Source organism: Phaethon lepturus, unplaced genomic scaffold (assembly GCF_000687285.1).
Source record: "Phaethon lepturus isolate BGI_N335 unplaced genomic scaffold, ASM68728v1 scaffold16826, whole genome shotgun sequence".
NCBI lineage: Eukaryota > Metazoa > Chordata > Aves > Phaethontiformes > Phaethontidae > Phaethon > Phaethon lepturus.
The window spans coordinates 57,870-73,174 of record NW_010544407.1 but is presented as its reverse complement, the minus strand read 5'-3'; the positions used below and the strand labels follow the sequence as shown (position 1 = coordinate 73,174).

Genomic DNA, 15,305 nt, shown 5'->3' with positions numbered 1-15,305 from the left:
GGGATTTCTGCAAACCCTTAGTCATTTCTTTCCCTCTCAGTACACTTAGGAAAAACATAAAAGTATCAAGAACTCCTCTGGAAACATCAGGGATCTACCTCATCTTTCTAGTCAAGAATCACCTCCTAACAGAAATATTTACTTTGATTGCTTTTGTTGTCCAAGCAAAGTAACTTAAAAGGATCTGATAAGCTATACAGCTTCTGAGGGCAGCAACTTAGACAATGACTCATGGTGAAGAAAAATAAAGCTGAGAGAAGATGGAAGCTTCTCCTTGAATATTGTTCTCTCATGCTAGTCAGAGAAACCTGGGGTAATTCTCCATGTTTGGGGTTTGACAAATTCTAGTCTCCCCTAAAAATGTATCAGAAAGGCAGCAGTCCTTTAGTATGAAAAAAATTCTGTGTTTTCCTAAGGGTTAAATCTTTCATGAGAAAAGGCAGTGTTTTCTTAAAATTATGATTTGTTGATTGTGCCCTTTTTTTTTTTTTGTCTAATATTCTTTCTGCTTAGCACCTGTGGAAGAATCTGATGTGCATGCTGCTTCTGAACAGCTGTAGGGGGGCTTGGAGGAGTTGTTTGTTTTCATTTTTGTAGTGAAGCTGCTCTTCAAATTCCTTATTAATGAGCTTGATTGTGACATCATGGACATATTCAGTAAGGTTTTGTCCCAGAAAATGAATATGTTATTTTTTGTGCGACTGATGACTTTTGGGTATTTTTGGCAAAGTTTATGACAGGGATAAGTTTGTCTGCTCTTATCACACTGTCCTAGGCCAATTGCCCTTTTAAGTAGACATTGTCAAACAGTTCAGAAGTTCCTCAGATAGTTTTCCTTGGACTTACAAGAAAGTTTATCCCAAGTGTTGATATTCCAGCTGCAGAAATTTCTGAACTTCTGTAACCTGTGTTTATTTTTTCTTCCAGAATGGTACTCGAAATAACATTTTCTGGCCCATTCTAAACTTTTAAGCAAAATGTTCTATTCTCTCAGATGGCTAGATTCTTCAGCTTCCTACTTCCAACTCCGAACTCTGAGAGAGTCTCTCTAGTCTTCCTTGCCTTCTGATTCAAAGCCAATTACTTCTTTCAAATAAAATACTAATTACACAGAAGTTTGGAAGTACTCTATTAATTATTGTATTAGACTAGTTGAAGCTCAAATTCACTTACTTGGCATTTCTAGATGAGTTTTGCACAGAACCTATAAATGAATTTTTTAAAAATTTTAATCTTGGAATTTTTTTGGCTGTGATCAAGTTCTGTTCTGAATTCTTCTCGCATTTCTCTGGACCTTCTATTTGTTTCAAACATTTCTCCTGTAAGTGTTAACTCTGCTACAAGTATTCAATGTTTCTTCCGTCTCCTCTTTCATATCTAGTTTAGGCTACTAAGTGTTTTTCTCTTGTATAAAAGCATTTTCCCCTGATTGAGGAACCAATGCCAATGGTTTTGTTTCATAGTGGGGTTCATGGGTCCAAATTTCCCAGTGAGCTGAAACAGCAACTTAGTGTTTCTTTGTGTGTAAACTAAACCGTTTCTGTGAAACAACTGGTAATTTGGGGTTGTCTGTGGTCTCAGACTACTAATTCTTCTATCCAACTGTAAATTTAATTTAAGGGAGAGAGATGTTCCAAATTGTAGTTTCATCCTCATTTGACTGTTACCAGTTACCTAACTGGAATTTCTTTGTGGCTGTATTAAAGAAAAATCCAGCTAGAGATTGTGCAAAGCTCTTTCTGCAGAGAGAATGTGCAGGTGGCATGTTGGGAACAGGAGGGGAGAAAATAAGAGAAGCTGCTGATAAGTAATTTTCTTTACTGCTTGTTTATGCAGCAGAAGAAATCCCATTAACCTAGACAGTCAAATACCTCATTGTAAGAAAAAAGCATTTTTAAGAGGGCAGTGTTCATGTGCAGAAATATTTTTTTCCTGTAGATACAGTAATGCATTTTTCTATGATACGTGGCATTTGACTTTTTCTTTATTTTTGGCAGGAAAAAGTGGCCCTGAATGCAAGCACTGTAGGGCTGATCCAGATAAGGAGTGCCGGTTTTGTTCATGTTATTTGTGTGGTGGAAAACAGGATGCTCACATGCAACTCCTGTGTGATGAATGTAATATGGCTTACCATATATACTGCCTGAACCCTCCCTTAAGCAAGATACCAGAAGATGAGGACTGGTAAATATACAAGGATGATTTACTTACCTATATTGCCATTCTATACATGGTACCTTTTTGTTACTTGCACTTCATGAGAGACAGTACTGAAGAATTTTTTAAATCCTGCTGTGTTTTTCATCTATCTACTTAATGTAAACCTTATGTTTTCTGTCAAGGTAATTCTTTTAAATCATTCACAAAGGATTAGTAGTAAGCTTTAATTCAAAACTGGTATGTTCATTTTATTAATTATGATCACTATGATCTTCTGTGACATTTTCTGATCTGATTGTTTTTATCAACAGTGCTTGTTCCCCAGCTTTTAATTTCATTCAAGCTTCATTGCTTGAAGAGTTCTCTTACGCTCACCCTTCTCTTTCACTTCATCCTCTGTCCCTGTTGCTGCCCCTGTGCCCTTCCTGTATCTTCTCGTTGCCTCTACTCCATTCATTTCTCCTGCTGTGGGAGGGCCACCATTTTGCTACTCTTCATTTCTACTGTCCCTGGCTCTGCCAGCAGGAAAACCAAGCTAACTGGCATTGTTAAATCAAGATAATTGTTATTTTGAAGTGAATCTGCATGGACCCATTAGCAGCCCATTAAGTTATCTTGGGCTCTATAATTTTTTGTCTTTATTAGCTATTTACAATTTACACTGTTCATATTTTATCATCTGCCTGTGACTTACATGAGATACTAATCCTTTATAAATGAGTAATAAATAGAACTTTATTCTAATGAATTTTTCCATTACATAGACATCAATAAATGTCTAAGATGTCTATGGATACATTTTATGGAATCCCTTTGGACCTTCTGATTAAATTTTATGTAAAAATCTGTGTAAGTGCTTTGGAAGTTTTAACATTTTCTGGAAATAAATAACTCAATCTCCTGTACCATAGTGGATGCCATAGTAGGCTTGTTTATTGGGCAGTGCCTAGTAGTCTGCATGTTTTCTGGTCCACTGTGGTTTTTTTGACCTCCTTCTGTGTTTATGCCAATGTGTGATTTAGTGATCAAGACCATTAACATTGGTAGATGTTTTTCAATGTGTACATTTGGCCAATAGGGATACTGTCATTGGAAGCTGAGCTTTTTCCCACGAAATTTATGAATTGAAAAAGTGGTATTCATTATTTTTGGAGGAACTGCTGGCTTGAAACACTAAGAAATACTTTCAGTACCTACTAGAAATATCTATGGGTCGTTGGAACTAAAAATAGCATTTATTTGAATAGTGCTTATGTGCCTTCCACTTCTTGCATATGCAAAATTGTTGCAGTGTTTATTCAGCAGTGTTTATTACACAGTATGTTAGTCTGAACTATCCTCAAATTTTCTACTGTCAAGGCAGTCTGGTCTTCTGTGCATGACATTTTCTTTCTTCCTTACTATTTGTCAACATAAGTAAGTTGATGTCACGTGTTGGAAACCGCTCTCATCACCTGATTGCACCTGACCTTTGGATATAGCAGCTGAGAAGTTCTTTTTTGGCTTCGTTCAGAATATTCAATGAGACTGTCTCTCTGGAAGTACACATCTGTTCAGTCCTGCCATTCTTCAGTTGCTTCTTACTCAGAACAGGCTCTAATCCCAACTCCAGCAACAGTAAAGTCCATCTATTTTCTGGAATTAGTCACAGGAAAGTTTCTGATAAAGAATATATATGTACTTCAAGCCAGTGACCCCCTGCCACAAAACCCACGAATCCTTTGTTCTACCCTGAAAACAATTTATTCTATTTTATTCTACATCCTCAAATACACAAAAGGTTTGATAGGCACATCAGGATACTGATATTGAAATCGCACCAGCTGTCGTTTAGCTAGTGTGCTAAGATTATCTTGGCCTGCTGAGTGCTCCAAATGATTTTTCAGGTTAGGTATTAGTGTTCTAGTCTTCACTGGCACCCATTCTTTTTCAAAAGCTTCTTATGAAACATTCTTATGAGTTATTCTCATTGTATTTCAGATGGCTATGGAGAAAATTTGAAGAATAGAATATTTTTCAAAGTGTAGACATTACTGCTCAGCTCTCCCTACACTGTTCCGTTAATATCACTGTAACAGTGCTGCATAGGTCCCCTGGACTGTTTTCCTCTGTAAAGAATATTCAGCGCTCCTGAGGCTACCACACAAGAATTAAATTGACTGACAATATGGTCCTTATAGGCCCTCAGGTCATATGTTAAATGCAGTTTTAGACCTTTCTGTTTACATTTCTGTCCAAAAAATTACAAATTTCTGCAAGTAGTAGAAGCTTAATTCATATAATTAAAATGTCTTGAAAAATGGCTGTCAAGCTTTTTAACTTGTTTTTGTTTGCTCTGTAACGATGTAAGTCTTAAGATTTATTACTCTAAGTAGATAGAGGCATCTGTGGGTGAAATCACTGTGTGGGAGAGGTACTGTTATGGAGCTGACTAGTGACAGTTAATTTTGGGATACTTAGTGGTGCCAGCCCTGTGCAGTCTTAATGCTTGGTCGTATGTAGAAGGAGTGTGGTTGCACTGGGCAAAGCTATGTTGCCTACCAAAGAGGAGGTCTGTGTTCTCCCTTCTTCTTGCATTCTAGCAAAAAGTCATGCCTGTCTGATCCTTAACTTCTTGACGGAAAAACTTTGCGTTTAGTATTTTTATAGTGTAAAATTTGGCAAACTCTGCAGGGGCTAAGCGTGCAATTTGGGAAAGGACGATAAATTTCTCTTGCGGAGATTAAGCCACTCTGTGTGCGAAACAGTATTTAATATTCCATACAAAACTCAGTTTAAAAAATATTAAGGTAATATTGTTACCCTAATAAGAAGCAGGGAACGCCATAGTTAATTCACTGTGTGAATTTGCATTGTGTCGTGTTCCTTCTTTTAATCAGTCATTGAATACTGTTTTTTTTTTTTAAGCAACTGTAATGTCATTCAATGTCTTGGTGTTAGACAATTTCAACATCTTGTATTATTTTTAATTTCTTTTTATCTAGATAGCTGCATTGTCTTAATGGTTCAACACCTTTATTGACATAGTGAAATCTGTTCCTGTGGACATTAATCATTAATTCTTCTATTCATATCCACATACAAAAGTTAATTAATGAATACAAAACAGTGGTAGTAGTAGCAGTGCTAGTGGTTGTTATCTAAACTAGGTTGTCAATGTTACTGTAGATCAGGCTTCCTCCAGTAGTGGCGTATGCACCAAATCCAGCCCGTGGGAGCCAGAAACATGGACAATAGCCTTTGCATTGGCATTCCTAGAGTGGGATAAAAATGTTATTAGAAGCAGCGAAAGGACTGGTGTACTCCCTTGCTCTCTCTGCTGTAGGTACTGCATACTAATATCTCCTACTTTCCTACCAGGATGGCATTGTGTTACCTGGAATGACTCTCAAGTGCTCTATTCTATGTGGCTTCAGTGTTGTGGAGTGAGAGAGTGAGTGAGTGTGTGTGCATGTGTGTGTGTCTATGCACATTACATGATACCTTGGCTCGTATATTCAGCTGTCTGCAGTGAAATTTATTGCACTAGAATCAAAAAATAAGGGTGGAGTGGGCAGGATGTAGAAACAAACCATGAGTACTGCTTAGCAGTGTCCTCTCATCTCAGCTATCTTCTCCTTACATGATCTGAATAAAAGAGGACAGAATGGAGAGAATACAGGAGACATACCATGTGAGAAAGAATAGTTAAATGTTTTGCCTCTAGCACTCTACCTTCAAAGATACTGAAATGCCCTTTTAAAAAAGTTGACAGTATTCATGTTGGGTTCATTTTTTAAGCCACAGGCGTCAGCTGCTTAAGACTGGTATATGTTTGCTAGCTTGAAATATTCAGTCACGATAAAAAAATTGACACTATTTTGGCTACAAGAAATGCATTGCCATTATTATGAAGTAATTGAGAATTTACTAAAACCTTTTTTTAGGTATTGTCCTTCCTGCAAAAATGATTCTAATGAAGTTGTAAAGGCTGGAGAAAAGCTCAAACAGAGTAAAAAGAAAGCAAAGATGCCATCTGCCAGTACTGAAAGCCAGAGAGACTGGGGCAAGGTAGAGTGTATTCTAGAAATAGCTGTTACTCTGATTGTTCATGTATGTGCTACATCTATAATTCTACATATATATGCACTACACAAAATTCAGTACTGGGTTGTACAGACAATAAGACAATGTTTAATCCTGCCCACTATCTACTGGCAGTTGAAGAATTATTAAGGTGACTAGGTGTAAAAACAAAAAAACACAACCCCGATCCCTCCCCCAAACCCTTAAACACATATTACTTAATTAACATTCCTTTTAACAATTGTTAACATATTGTAAAGTATGTGTTTGTTATAATGATCAGATTTTGTGATATCTGCATTGAATTTGCAAATAGTCTGCAATATTATAATACTAATACATTTTGTCTGATGTATTTTTAGGGCATGGCCTGTGTTGGTCGAACTAAGGAATGCACTATTGTTCCTTCAAATCATTATGGACCTATACCTGGTGTTCCTGTTGGGACAACCTGGAAATTCAGAGTTCAGGTATGTTGTGTCAGAATTAGTTGTAGTTGAAGTAAGTAAGATTGGTTGAATGGGTTGGGCACTAAAATAATTTTAGGTTGACAATTGCCATTTTCATCAGGACTAAACAAGGCAATTACATGAAGATTCTACTCCTGGGAGCGATGTTCATAGTAGTGAAGGTTGAAGTAAACTGATTTTACAATACAGCTTAAGAATTCTTTTGTCATTAGGATAAACAAATTTCACATGTTAAAACTCTAAATGGGATACTTAGTGAATAGAGTCAAGTATTTTCTGAAGTGTACTTCACATGAACTGATTATCCCACTTATGAGGTGTAGACTGTAGATTTTTAAAACATTAGGTGATAGCACTGTAAATTGATTCCCTGTTGGTTTTTTTGGTCATACATAACAGATAACCAAATCTTGTTTCAGGCTGATGAACTGCTTAAACCAGTGTAACCTTGTACTCCTACTGAAATTAGCTGTCCATTCAGCCTTTGTTGTTTCTTGCGCTCATTTTCTGTTGCAAATATTCTTTAGGCTGTATGGTAAATTAGATTGATAAAAAAAAAGGCAGAAAAATAATCCCATCTGGGGTAGGAGGGGAGTTAATTTTCCCTGTCCATTTTACATTTTGGTTATATACGCACAGTATACGCCAATACTCAGAGGGGCAGGAAAAAACAAAGCAGGGAGGAAAAAACAAAGCTTCATTTTGTGCCAGTACTGACTTTTTGTGGTTTTGAAGTGTCCAGCAAACTTACTTCCCTTTCCCCCAGCCTTATATGATAGCACTGATTTTTGTTTTATCTTTGATTTTTTAATTGCTGGTTTTAGTTGGGGAAATAGATACTTCTTTATTTTTAAAATCAGTTATTTCTTTTTCTGTTGCATGTGTAAAGGATTGTAATTAAATGTATTCTATCGTATTTGGAAGACTAGAAACAGGTTTTTCTAAACTGCTTGAGGAGGGGCAAGCCAAGAATCAAAAGCCTCTTCTGATTACTTTTATGAACTTTTAATCACCTGCTTTCTCATGAGAAGAAAGCAGATATTTTATTACTGAATTGGTAGAAGAGAACACTTAGTAGGCAATTTTCCTCTTGAAGGTGGTGTCTTCCAGTACTGTGTGAAGAATTCTGGATTTGCAAGGCCATGCAAGTTTTAAGGCTGATATGATTAGCAGCAGACGTTTTCTGCTTATCAACAGTTTTCAGTTTGACTCATTGGTAGAAATCACAGTGAAGCTGAAACTGAAACTAGTTCTTTTGGTCCTGTCTCATCTTGATGTCCATCATCAACACTACCATCAATACAAGTCTTAGATGAAGCAAATTTAATTTGTAATGTAACATTATGCCATTCATCATACCAGTGATTTTATATAAAATTACTTGCTTAACAGGAAAATTCAATTTTGATACTTTGGGATATTTTGTTGACCTCTCCTGTGTTTAAAGAACTTTTATTGTGAATGGTTAGCATTAAAATAAATGCTAACAGTTAATGGTTAAATGGTTAGAATTAAAATAGTTATCTTTTTGTTGACTTCCAGATTAAGTAAAATCTCATAAGTAAGTGTAGTTTCTGAAATCACTTACGCAAACTCAAAATCTCAAAATCAAGTTTTATTTTCACTGCTTCAACAATAATGTCAATTATATAGTTCATCTTTTTGTTAGGAATTCCACTGATAACACAAAAGCTAATAGTTTTCAGATCTTTCTAGTGCTGGTAGGAAAAAGGAATAGAATTAGAGCCCTGTTTTTGTCAGAAAATTAAGCAGAGAATGCTAATTTTTATATATATTTGTGTGGACTAGACATCAAAAGTCAATTACCATTTCTACATAATTATTTAATTTTGCATACAAATTAGATACTTTTTTTTAAGATTTAAATGTTTTCTATGTAGAAAGTTAAATTACACTTTCGTTTCTCATATGACTAGTCTTTTGTATGAGAAATGAGTTTGTCTCAGCAAATCTATGAGAATTTAGAGACTGTAGTTTCTTAATTTCTGATTTGCGTAGTTTTTTATGACACAAACTCTCTTTTCCCTAGAAGGAAATTGACTAAGTATTGCTTCTGGAGAGAGCATCTGAAGAGCATCTTTGGCATGAATTACTTACCAGAGTTCATCTTTGGGGTGAATCACCTACCAGAAACCTAAATTTAATTGATAAAACCTGGAAATGAAAGAAAGGAGGGAGGAATTAATGAAAGGATGTTTGATACAGCAGGAAAGAAGAGCGCAATAGTGGGGACTTTTTATTCAGCATACTCATAAATGGTCTGGAAAAATGGGCAAATATCTGATCAAGTTAGGCGAGAGGGCTAAGTTGTTGTGGATAGTAAAGATGGGGTGGGGAAGAGTTCAAACTATATAATTTGTCATGGGCTTTCAGCTACTTATTATTTAAGAAAGAGATCCTGCAATAGCTAATTTTGAAAATATGTCACCTTAATCGTAGAATCATACACTAGCTTGAATTGGAAGGGACCTTTTATGGTCATCTAGTCCAAACCCCCTTCAGTGAGCAGGGACACCTTCAGCTCTGTCAGGTTGCTCAGAGCCCCGTCCAACCTGACCTGGAAGGTTTCCAGGGATGGGGCCTCTATCACCTCTCTGGGCAACCTGTGCCAGTGTTTCTTCACCCTCATTGTGAAAAATTTCTTCTTTATATCTAGTCTGAATCTGCCCTCTTTCAATAGTGAAAAATTTCTTCCTTGGATCTAGTTGAAATCTAGCGTTTTTTAGTTTAAAACCATTAACCCTTGTCCTACTGCTACAGGCCCTGCTAAAAAGTCTGTCCCCATCTTTCTTAGAAGGCCCCTTGAAGTACTGGAAGGCTGCAAGAAGGTCTCCCTGGAGCCTTCTCTTCTCCAGGCTGAACAATCCCAACTCTCTCAGACTGTCCTCATACAGTATAGTGATCAAAAAAAAAAAATCAAGTTAAATTGTTGTGACAGGAAAGGGCAGGAAAATAAAATACATTATTATGAACGGCATTATTGATAATTAACAATCTATATTATTAATATATAATATATTAATAATCACAATTTAATAATGTTTTGTTATGATATATTATAATATCGCTTAATTGTAATTAATAAATGGATATAATATTAATATATAGTGTTAGTAATGTATTAATACTCAATACATTATTGTGATTAAAGGGATGGAATGGTTTTGACTGGACAGGTAAGATTTTTAATTCTGGAAGAATGTTGAAAATGTGGTGTAGTGTAGATGGCTACCGAATGATGTACAGTATGAAGAAATGTTTAGGGACCAATATGCATATTTTTGTAATGCAAAAAGGGGTCATAAAAAAAAGTCAGCTGCCCACTTCAAAATGAACAAAAGTAGTATTAGTTCATATGACAAGCAGTACTGATGTGAACTCTTTTCTCTCTTGGATACTATGAATCCAGAAGTTTTAAGTAGCTTAGGAGGTCTAAGCCACAGACAGCTGGATGCTGAGAAAATTGTGCAAGGAAGTGCTATTGTGTCCTTCTATAGTTTTCATACTGTGCATAGCTATTGTCGGTTGTTAAGAGACAGCTTTTTTGGCCATCTGGACCTTTGATCTGATGTATTGTATTATGAAAATACTATAGGCGAAGAAGGTAAACTTTCACACAAGTTGCTTAAAAGTGTAGATTGGGCAAAAGAGTTCAGGAATGGGAGAGGCAGAATGAGAAAAACAGGCAAAGTCAAGGTGTGAAGGAAGATAATGAAGGTAGGAAGAAAGATCCTAATGGGTTTTCTGCTGGGAACCTTCATTCTAATAATAGTATTTTTGTCATCACATACTGTGAAAATACGTATTTAATATGCAGACTTTTTTATTCACAAAGGTGTGTTGTTTTTTTTAAAACATGATTTGGTAGTTTGAAACTATTTAATAAATAATAAATTTTGTGGGAGAGATATTTCCAGCAGACTTTAATAATGTTTCCAGTTTATGGTACAGCTGCAGCTCTCAGCTGGTCTGGTTGCAGCTTAGTTGCACGTTCATTACAAGAGAGTTGTCCTGGTTGGAGAGCTAGCTTATGGTCCATACGTTGTTGCAATTGCTTCTTCTGTGTCGTTAGGCAGTGTGATAATATTACTCTAAGTCGGTCACCATTACATGTGTTACCTTAATAGTACCTGACATCATTGTCTTTACATGGGTCACTGTGATCTTCCTTAGTTAAGAATTGTAAAATTTTAGCAAACTGGCAGATCTCCATCTGCTTTGGTTTGTTCTGAATGACTGTGCAAATGAAGTGTAGCAGTGAGTACAGTCTTAAATACTGCTTATGGAAAGAATCGTGGAGATTTTTCCCAAATAGGAAAGTGTACCCTTAGATCTTCCAGTGTCACCACTGTCCTACATTGTCCTTCCTTTTTTGGGGTGTCCTTACTTTTGGCTTTTCTTCCTTAAAAACAAGTGGAATTCTCACCTTTAATGGCAGTCTTACAGTAACGATTTACACAGACACTCCTGTACAATATTTTAAGCAGAAAGTTGATTGTTAAAACTGATAGTAGATGGCTGGTGGTTTGAAAAACATGCTAGAAACTGTTTTTTTTTTCTGTTGCCAGGTGAGCGAAGCAGGTGTTCACAGACCACATGTGGGTGGAATCCATGGACGCAGTAATGATGGAGCTTATTCACTTGTATTAGCTGGAGGATTTGAAGATGAAGTGGTATGTCATTTATGCAAGCAAAAGCTTTGCTGCTCTAATGTATCAATGTTTGTAAAGATAGAGTTATGTTTGTTGATCCTAAAACTAATGTTTATGCAAATATGACTGTGAAAAAAATAACTGCTACTTGATAACAAACTGAACAGTTTTCAGTCTCTTAGGGAGAAGTACATAAGCAAGACTTTCTTAAAGAATGCTTATCCTCATACTCAAGCAAAATATCTCAATTACAGCTGAATTTTACATTGTTTAGGATAGTTAAATTTCAGTGTAGTTTTGGAGTCTGAATTTAGTATTATGTAAAATCTGATAGTGTAGTTATATGCAAATAATAGTTTTATGTTCTGCTTCGATCATGATTTTTATTGTTTTCAAAATACATAGATGCCTCCTCCTTTGGATTTGTTATGTTTCTAAGTATGTGATACATTTATTTTAATGAAGCAAGAATAACAGGTACATGTTACTTGATTCTATGAAGTTCTGAAGGTTCTTGACTCCTACTGATGAGCACTTTTCAGAACTTCTTAGGAAAGTCTCAATATCTTGTATTATGATCACCAAAGATCCTGGAAAAAAATTGTACTTTGATGTTAACATCTAAGTAGAGCAATAGAAGCAGTTACGCTGCTAAACAAAACAGTAACTGCGTCTGACTTCCATCTCATGATGTTGACCAAAATTTATTGATGAATAGATTACTGTTCTCTGCAATTAAATAATGTTTACACAGGTTACATTCCTTCCTGCAGTTCTGCTTCATCAGGTGGAATTTTGAATCATGCATCAGGTGAAGGATAAAAGCACTAAGCAATCCAGTTTTTTAAAACACGCATAGCTGTTAATCACAAGGAAAAAGGCACTGGAAAAAGAAATAAGCATCTGAAATAGCATCAGCATGTAGTGTATTCTTTGCCAACAGCACCCACCAGCTGCTGCTGCTGCTGAGTATTGCCTCTGAAGGAGTCTGTGCCTCTTTTTGAACAAGTCACATGAGGAGGTACTTGGTGTTGGGATACATTACTTCGTCCTTACAGTCAACCACAACCCAAGCTGTAGGACCCTTAGTCAGTGGATCTTAAGAATACTGTTGCTTAGTAGCTGTACCTGCTATGTTGGGATGCTGCAGACTCCGTTTGTTTTTCTTTTTGATGGTGATAGTGATGTCCCCTTATTTCTGCTTCATTGTAATTATTAAATTCAAAATATTTAATAAACTTAATTGGATTGCATGTCTTTTCCAGTTCATCTAAGTGACATTGTTATCATGTGTTTTTGTGGACACCTAAGTACTGTCATAGTCTAGATGACACATATGTAATTTTGAAGTTGGGGGGAAGTATTGCAGAAGATAGCACAAATTTGTATATTGTCAGCTTTTTTGTGATTCTCTAAACTAAGAATACAAGGGGGAAATTTTTTTTACAGGTGTGTTTTTGGAATTAGTTTCTCGTCAGTTCTTTTTTCATATATCAGACTTTATTTCCCAATTTACTTCTGTTTTCTCTATTTTTTTGAAAAGGTTGAAATTAAAGTCCTATAAGAATATTCACAGAAAACTCAAATTCTGTACTTATAAGTATCCTAAGTGCAGTATCTCATTCCAGGAATGAAGTTTCTAAATAAAAATTCAGATAAAATCCTCTGCTCACATCTAGTCACTTTACTGTATGAGAACAAGAAAAGAGAGAGATGACTGTTATTTGAATTTCAATGAGATTACATTGAATTTCAATGGTATTACATAGGTACTTGTGTGTAAGTTTTTACAAAGTTGAGAAATAAATAAATTTTGGAAGACTTTTACTGTAGGTTTATAAACTTTATGCATTATTTATGCACACTGCTGACGTGCTGTCTTAATGCTCTTCTTGTGGCTTTAAATAAGGAGTTCTCTACTGGGGTAAAATAATTGCAAAAATATAGTGCAGGAAATAGAATTCACTGTCTAACTTTCAGATCATTTTTATGCTGTGCCTTTGGAAATTTACAATCCTGTGGACCCAGACATGTCCGCAGTTTCGCTCAGGTTGGGATGTTCTGGATGTATTGGAGTGCTCACTTACAACAGGTTCTGTGAGTAGAGTATCTGCCCTCAAGATTGAGAAGGGGTACAGTCATAGTTTACAAAATGAGCACTGGGTGAAGTTGTTTTGCTCATGAAGCTTAACCTCATTCTTAATTACATGCATATAAAATGTTTGCACATTAATCTCTCTCTTCTAAATGTTTAATCTTGAATTTTAGTGACAAACTATGTGGCTTACTGATTTAAGATACGGTATTGCAATAGTAATTGTAATTAGTATTAGTAATAGCTTTAGAATCTTGAATATGTTAATATTGCTGATTTCCTGGTCTGGTTCTTGGTAGTAACCATAACAGGAACATTAGCTGAAGAAATTAAGATATCTTTCAGGAATTTAAATTCTAAGAAAATTTCAGAATAGACTAACATTTAAAAACTAGATATTGGACAGTAACAGTGATTGTGCAATCACAGCGTTCATGAAATATCACTTTTGTATTGAAAAATTGCCCTCCATTATTTTTATGTATTGGGTTCAAAACTGCTTTTTATTTTCAAAAGCATCAAGATCCATGTTTCACTGGATTGAGGTAGTGTTGTAAAGATGGTAGATTAATTGTGTGGTGTGCTTAGTTTAATCTGAACAGAGATTGTTTCTTCCTTAAGTGCTTTTACATACAGGATAATATGGGAAATTTCTCAACTGAGGTTCAGAATCTCTTGGAGAATAATACCTGCTGTGATAGTTTGCATCCTCTTGTAAAAGATCCTGAGAGTTCATTCCCAGTTCATTCCCAAGTTCATTCCCAGGACTTTGCATACCCGGCTGTTTCTAAAGCATTGAGGAATCCATTTGACACAATGATATAGCACATTAAAAAGTAGAAATTAATGTTGCCAATGCTTAGTGGAGCACCATTTAGCTCTTTTTTATATTTCATGCTTTCTAAGAAATACTCTCTCTGGAATAGTTCCTTAGGTCAAGGACATAGGCCTTGGTTTCTGGTTGTGAGTGCCTAACATACTGAAATACTTTCATGTTAAATATTATTATTCCTAATAAATATTTCAGGAGAATTGGGAAAAAAGGTAAAACTTTTGGGTTGAGATAAAGACAGTTTAATAGGACAGCAAGGGAAGATAAAATAATAGTAATTATAATAATAATGATAAAAGAATACACAAAGCAAGTGATGCACAATACAATTGCTCATTACCTGCTGACCGATGCCCAGCCAGCTCCTGAGCCCCAGTGCCCCCAACCAACTCCCCCAGTTCATATACTGAGCATGACATCATATGGTATAGAATTCCGCTTTGGGCAGTTTGTGTCAGCTGTCCGGACCTGTTGAGTCTTGCTGGCAGGGCATGAGAAGCCGAAAAGTCCTTGGCTAATGTAAGCACTACTTAGCAACAACTAAAACATCAGTGTGTGATCAACATTATTATCATACTAAATCCAAACCACAGCACTATCCCAGCTACTAGGAAGAAAATTAACTCTATCCCAGCTGCAGCCAGGACACTTACTTACTGTTAAGAGATCCAGATTTGGCTAACACTAAAATGGTTAAATGTTTTCATTGTGATGGAATATGCCATGATACTGTCAGGTTCTTACTGTCAAGGGTGGTTGCGGGGAAGACTCAGAAACACCAATTATGATATATTCAAGCTCTGCACTTAATGCAAGGGTTTTTTGATTGACTTATGAATGAAATACATAATTGACCTTTTTAATTGGCACCTTTTACTGCAGTGTTAAACCATGAAATTATTAAAAATAAATCAGACAATGGGGCAGATAAGACCAATTCTGTCAGCACTTACAAGCATATAGACTTGTGAGACTTTAACGGAGATGAATGATGACATGATTTGTTTTCA

At 35.9% G+C, this 15,305-nt stretch overlaps 1 protein-coding gene across 1 annotated transcript in view; it reads left to right on the top strand.

Annotated features, from left to right (window-relative positions):
* Positions 1 to 1,997: 1,997 nt before the first annotated feature.
* UHRF2 (ubiquitin-like with PHD and ring finger domains 2, E3 ubiquitin protein ligase) overlaps positions 1,998 to 15,305 on the top strand; it is a gene marked incomplete at its 5' end in the record, with an annotated part of 26,157 nt that continues 12,849 nt past the window's right edge. The window contains 4 exons of the mRNA XM_010288680.1: positions 1,998 to 2,184; positions 6,087 to 6,210; positions 6,588 to 6,695; positions 11,285 to 11,389. Coding sequence (XP_010286982.1) covers positions 1,998 to 2,184; positions 6,087 to 6,210; positions 6,588 to 6,695; positions 11,285 to 11,389 — 524 coding nt within the window. The remainder of the gene's footprint in view (positions 2,185 to 6,086; positions 6,211 to 6,587; positions 6,696 to 11,284; positions 11,390 to 15,305) is intronic.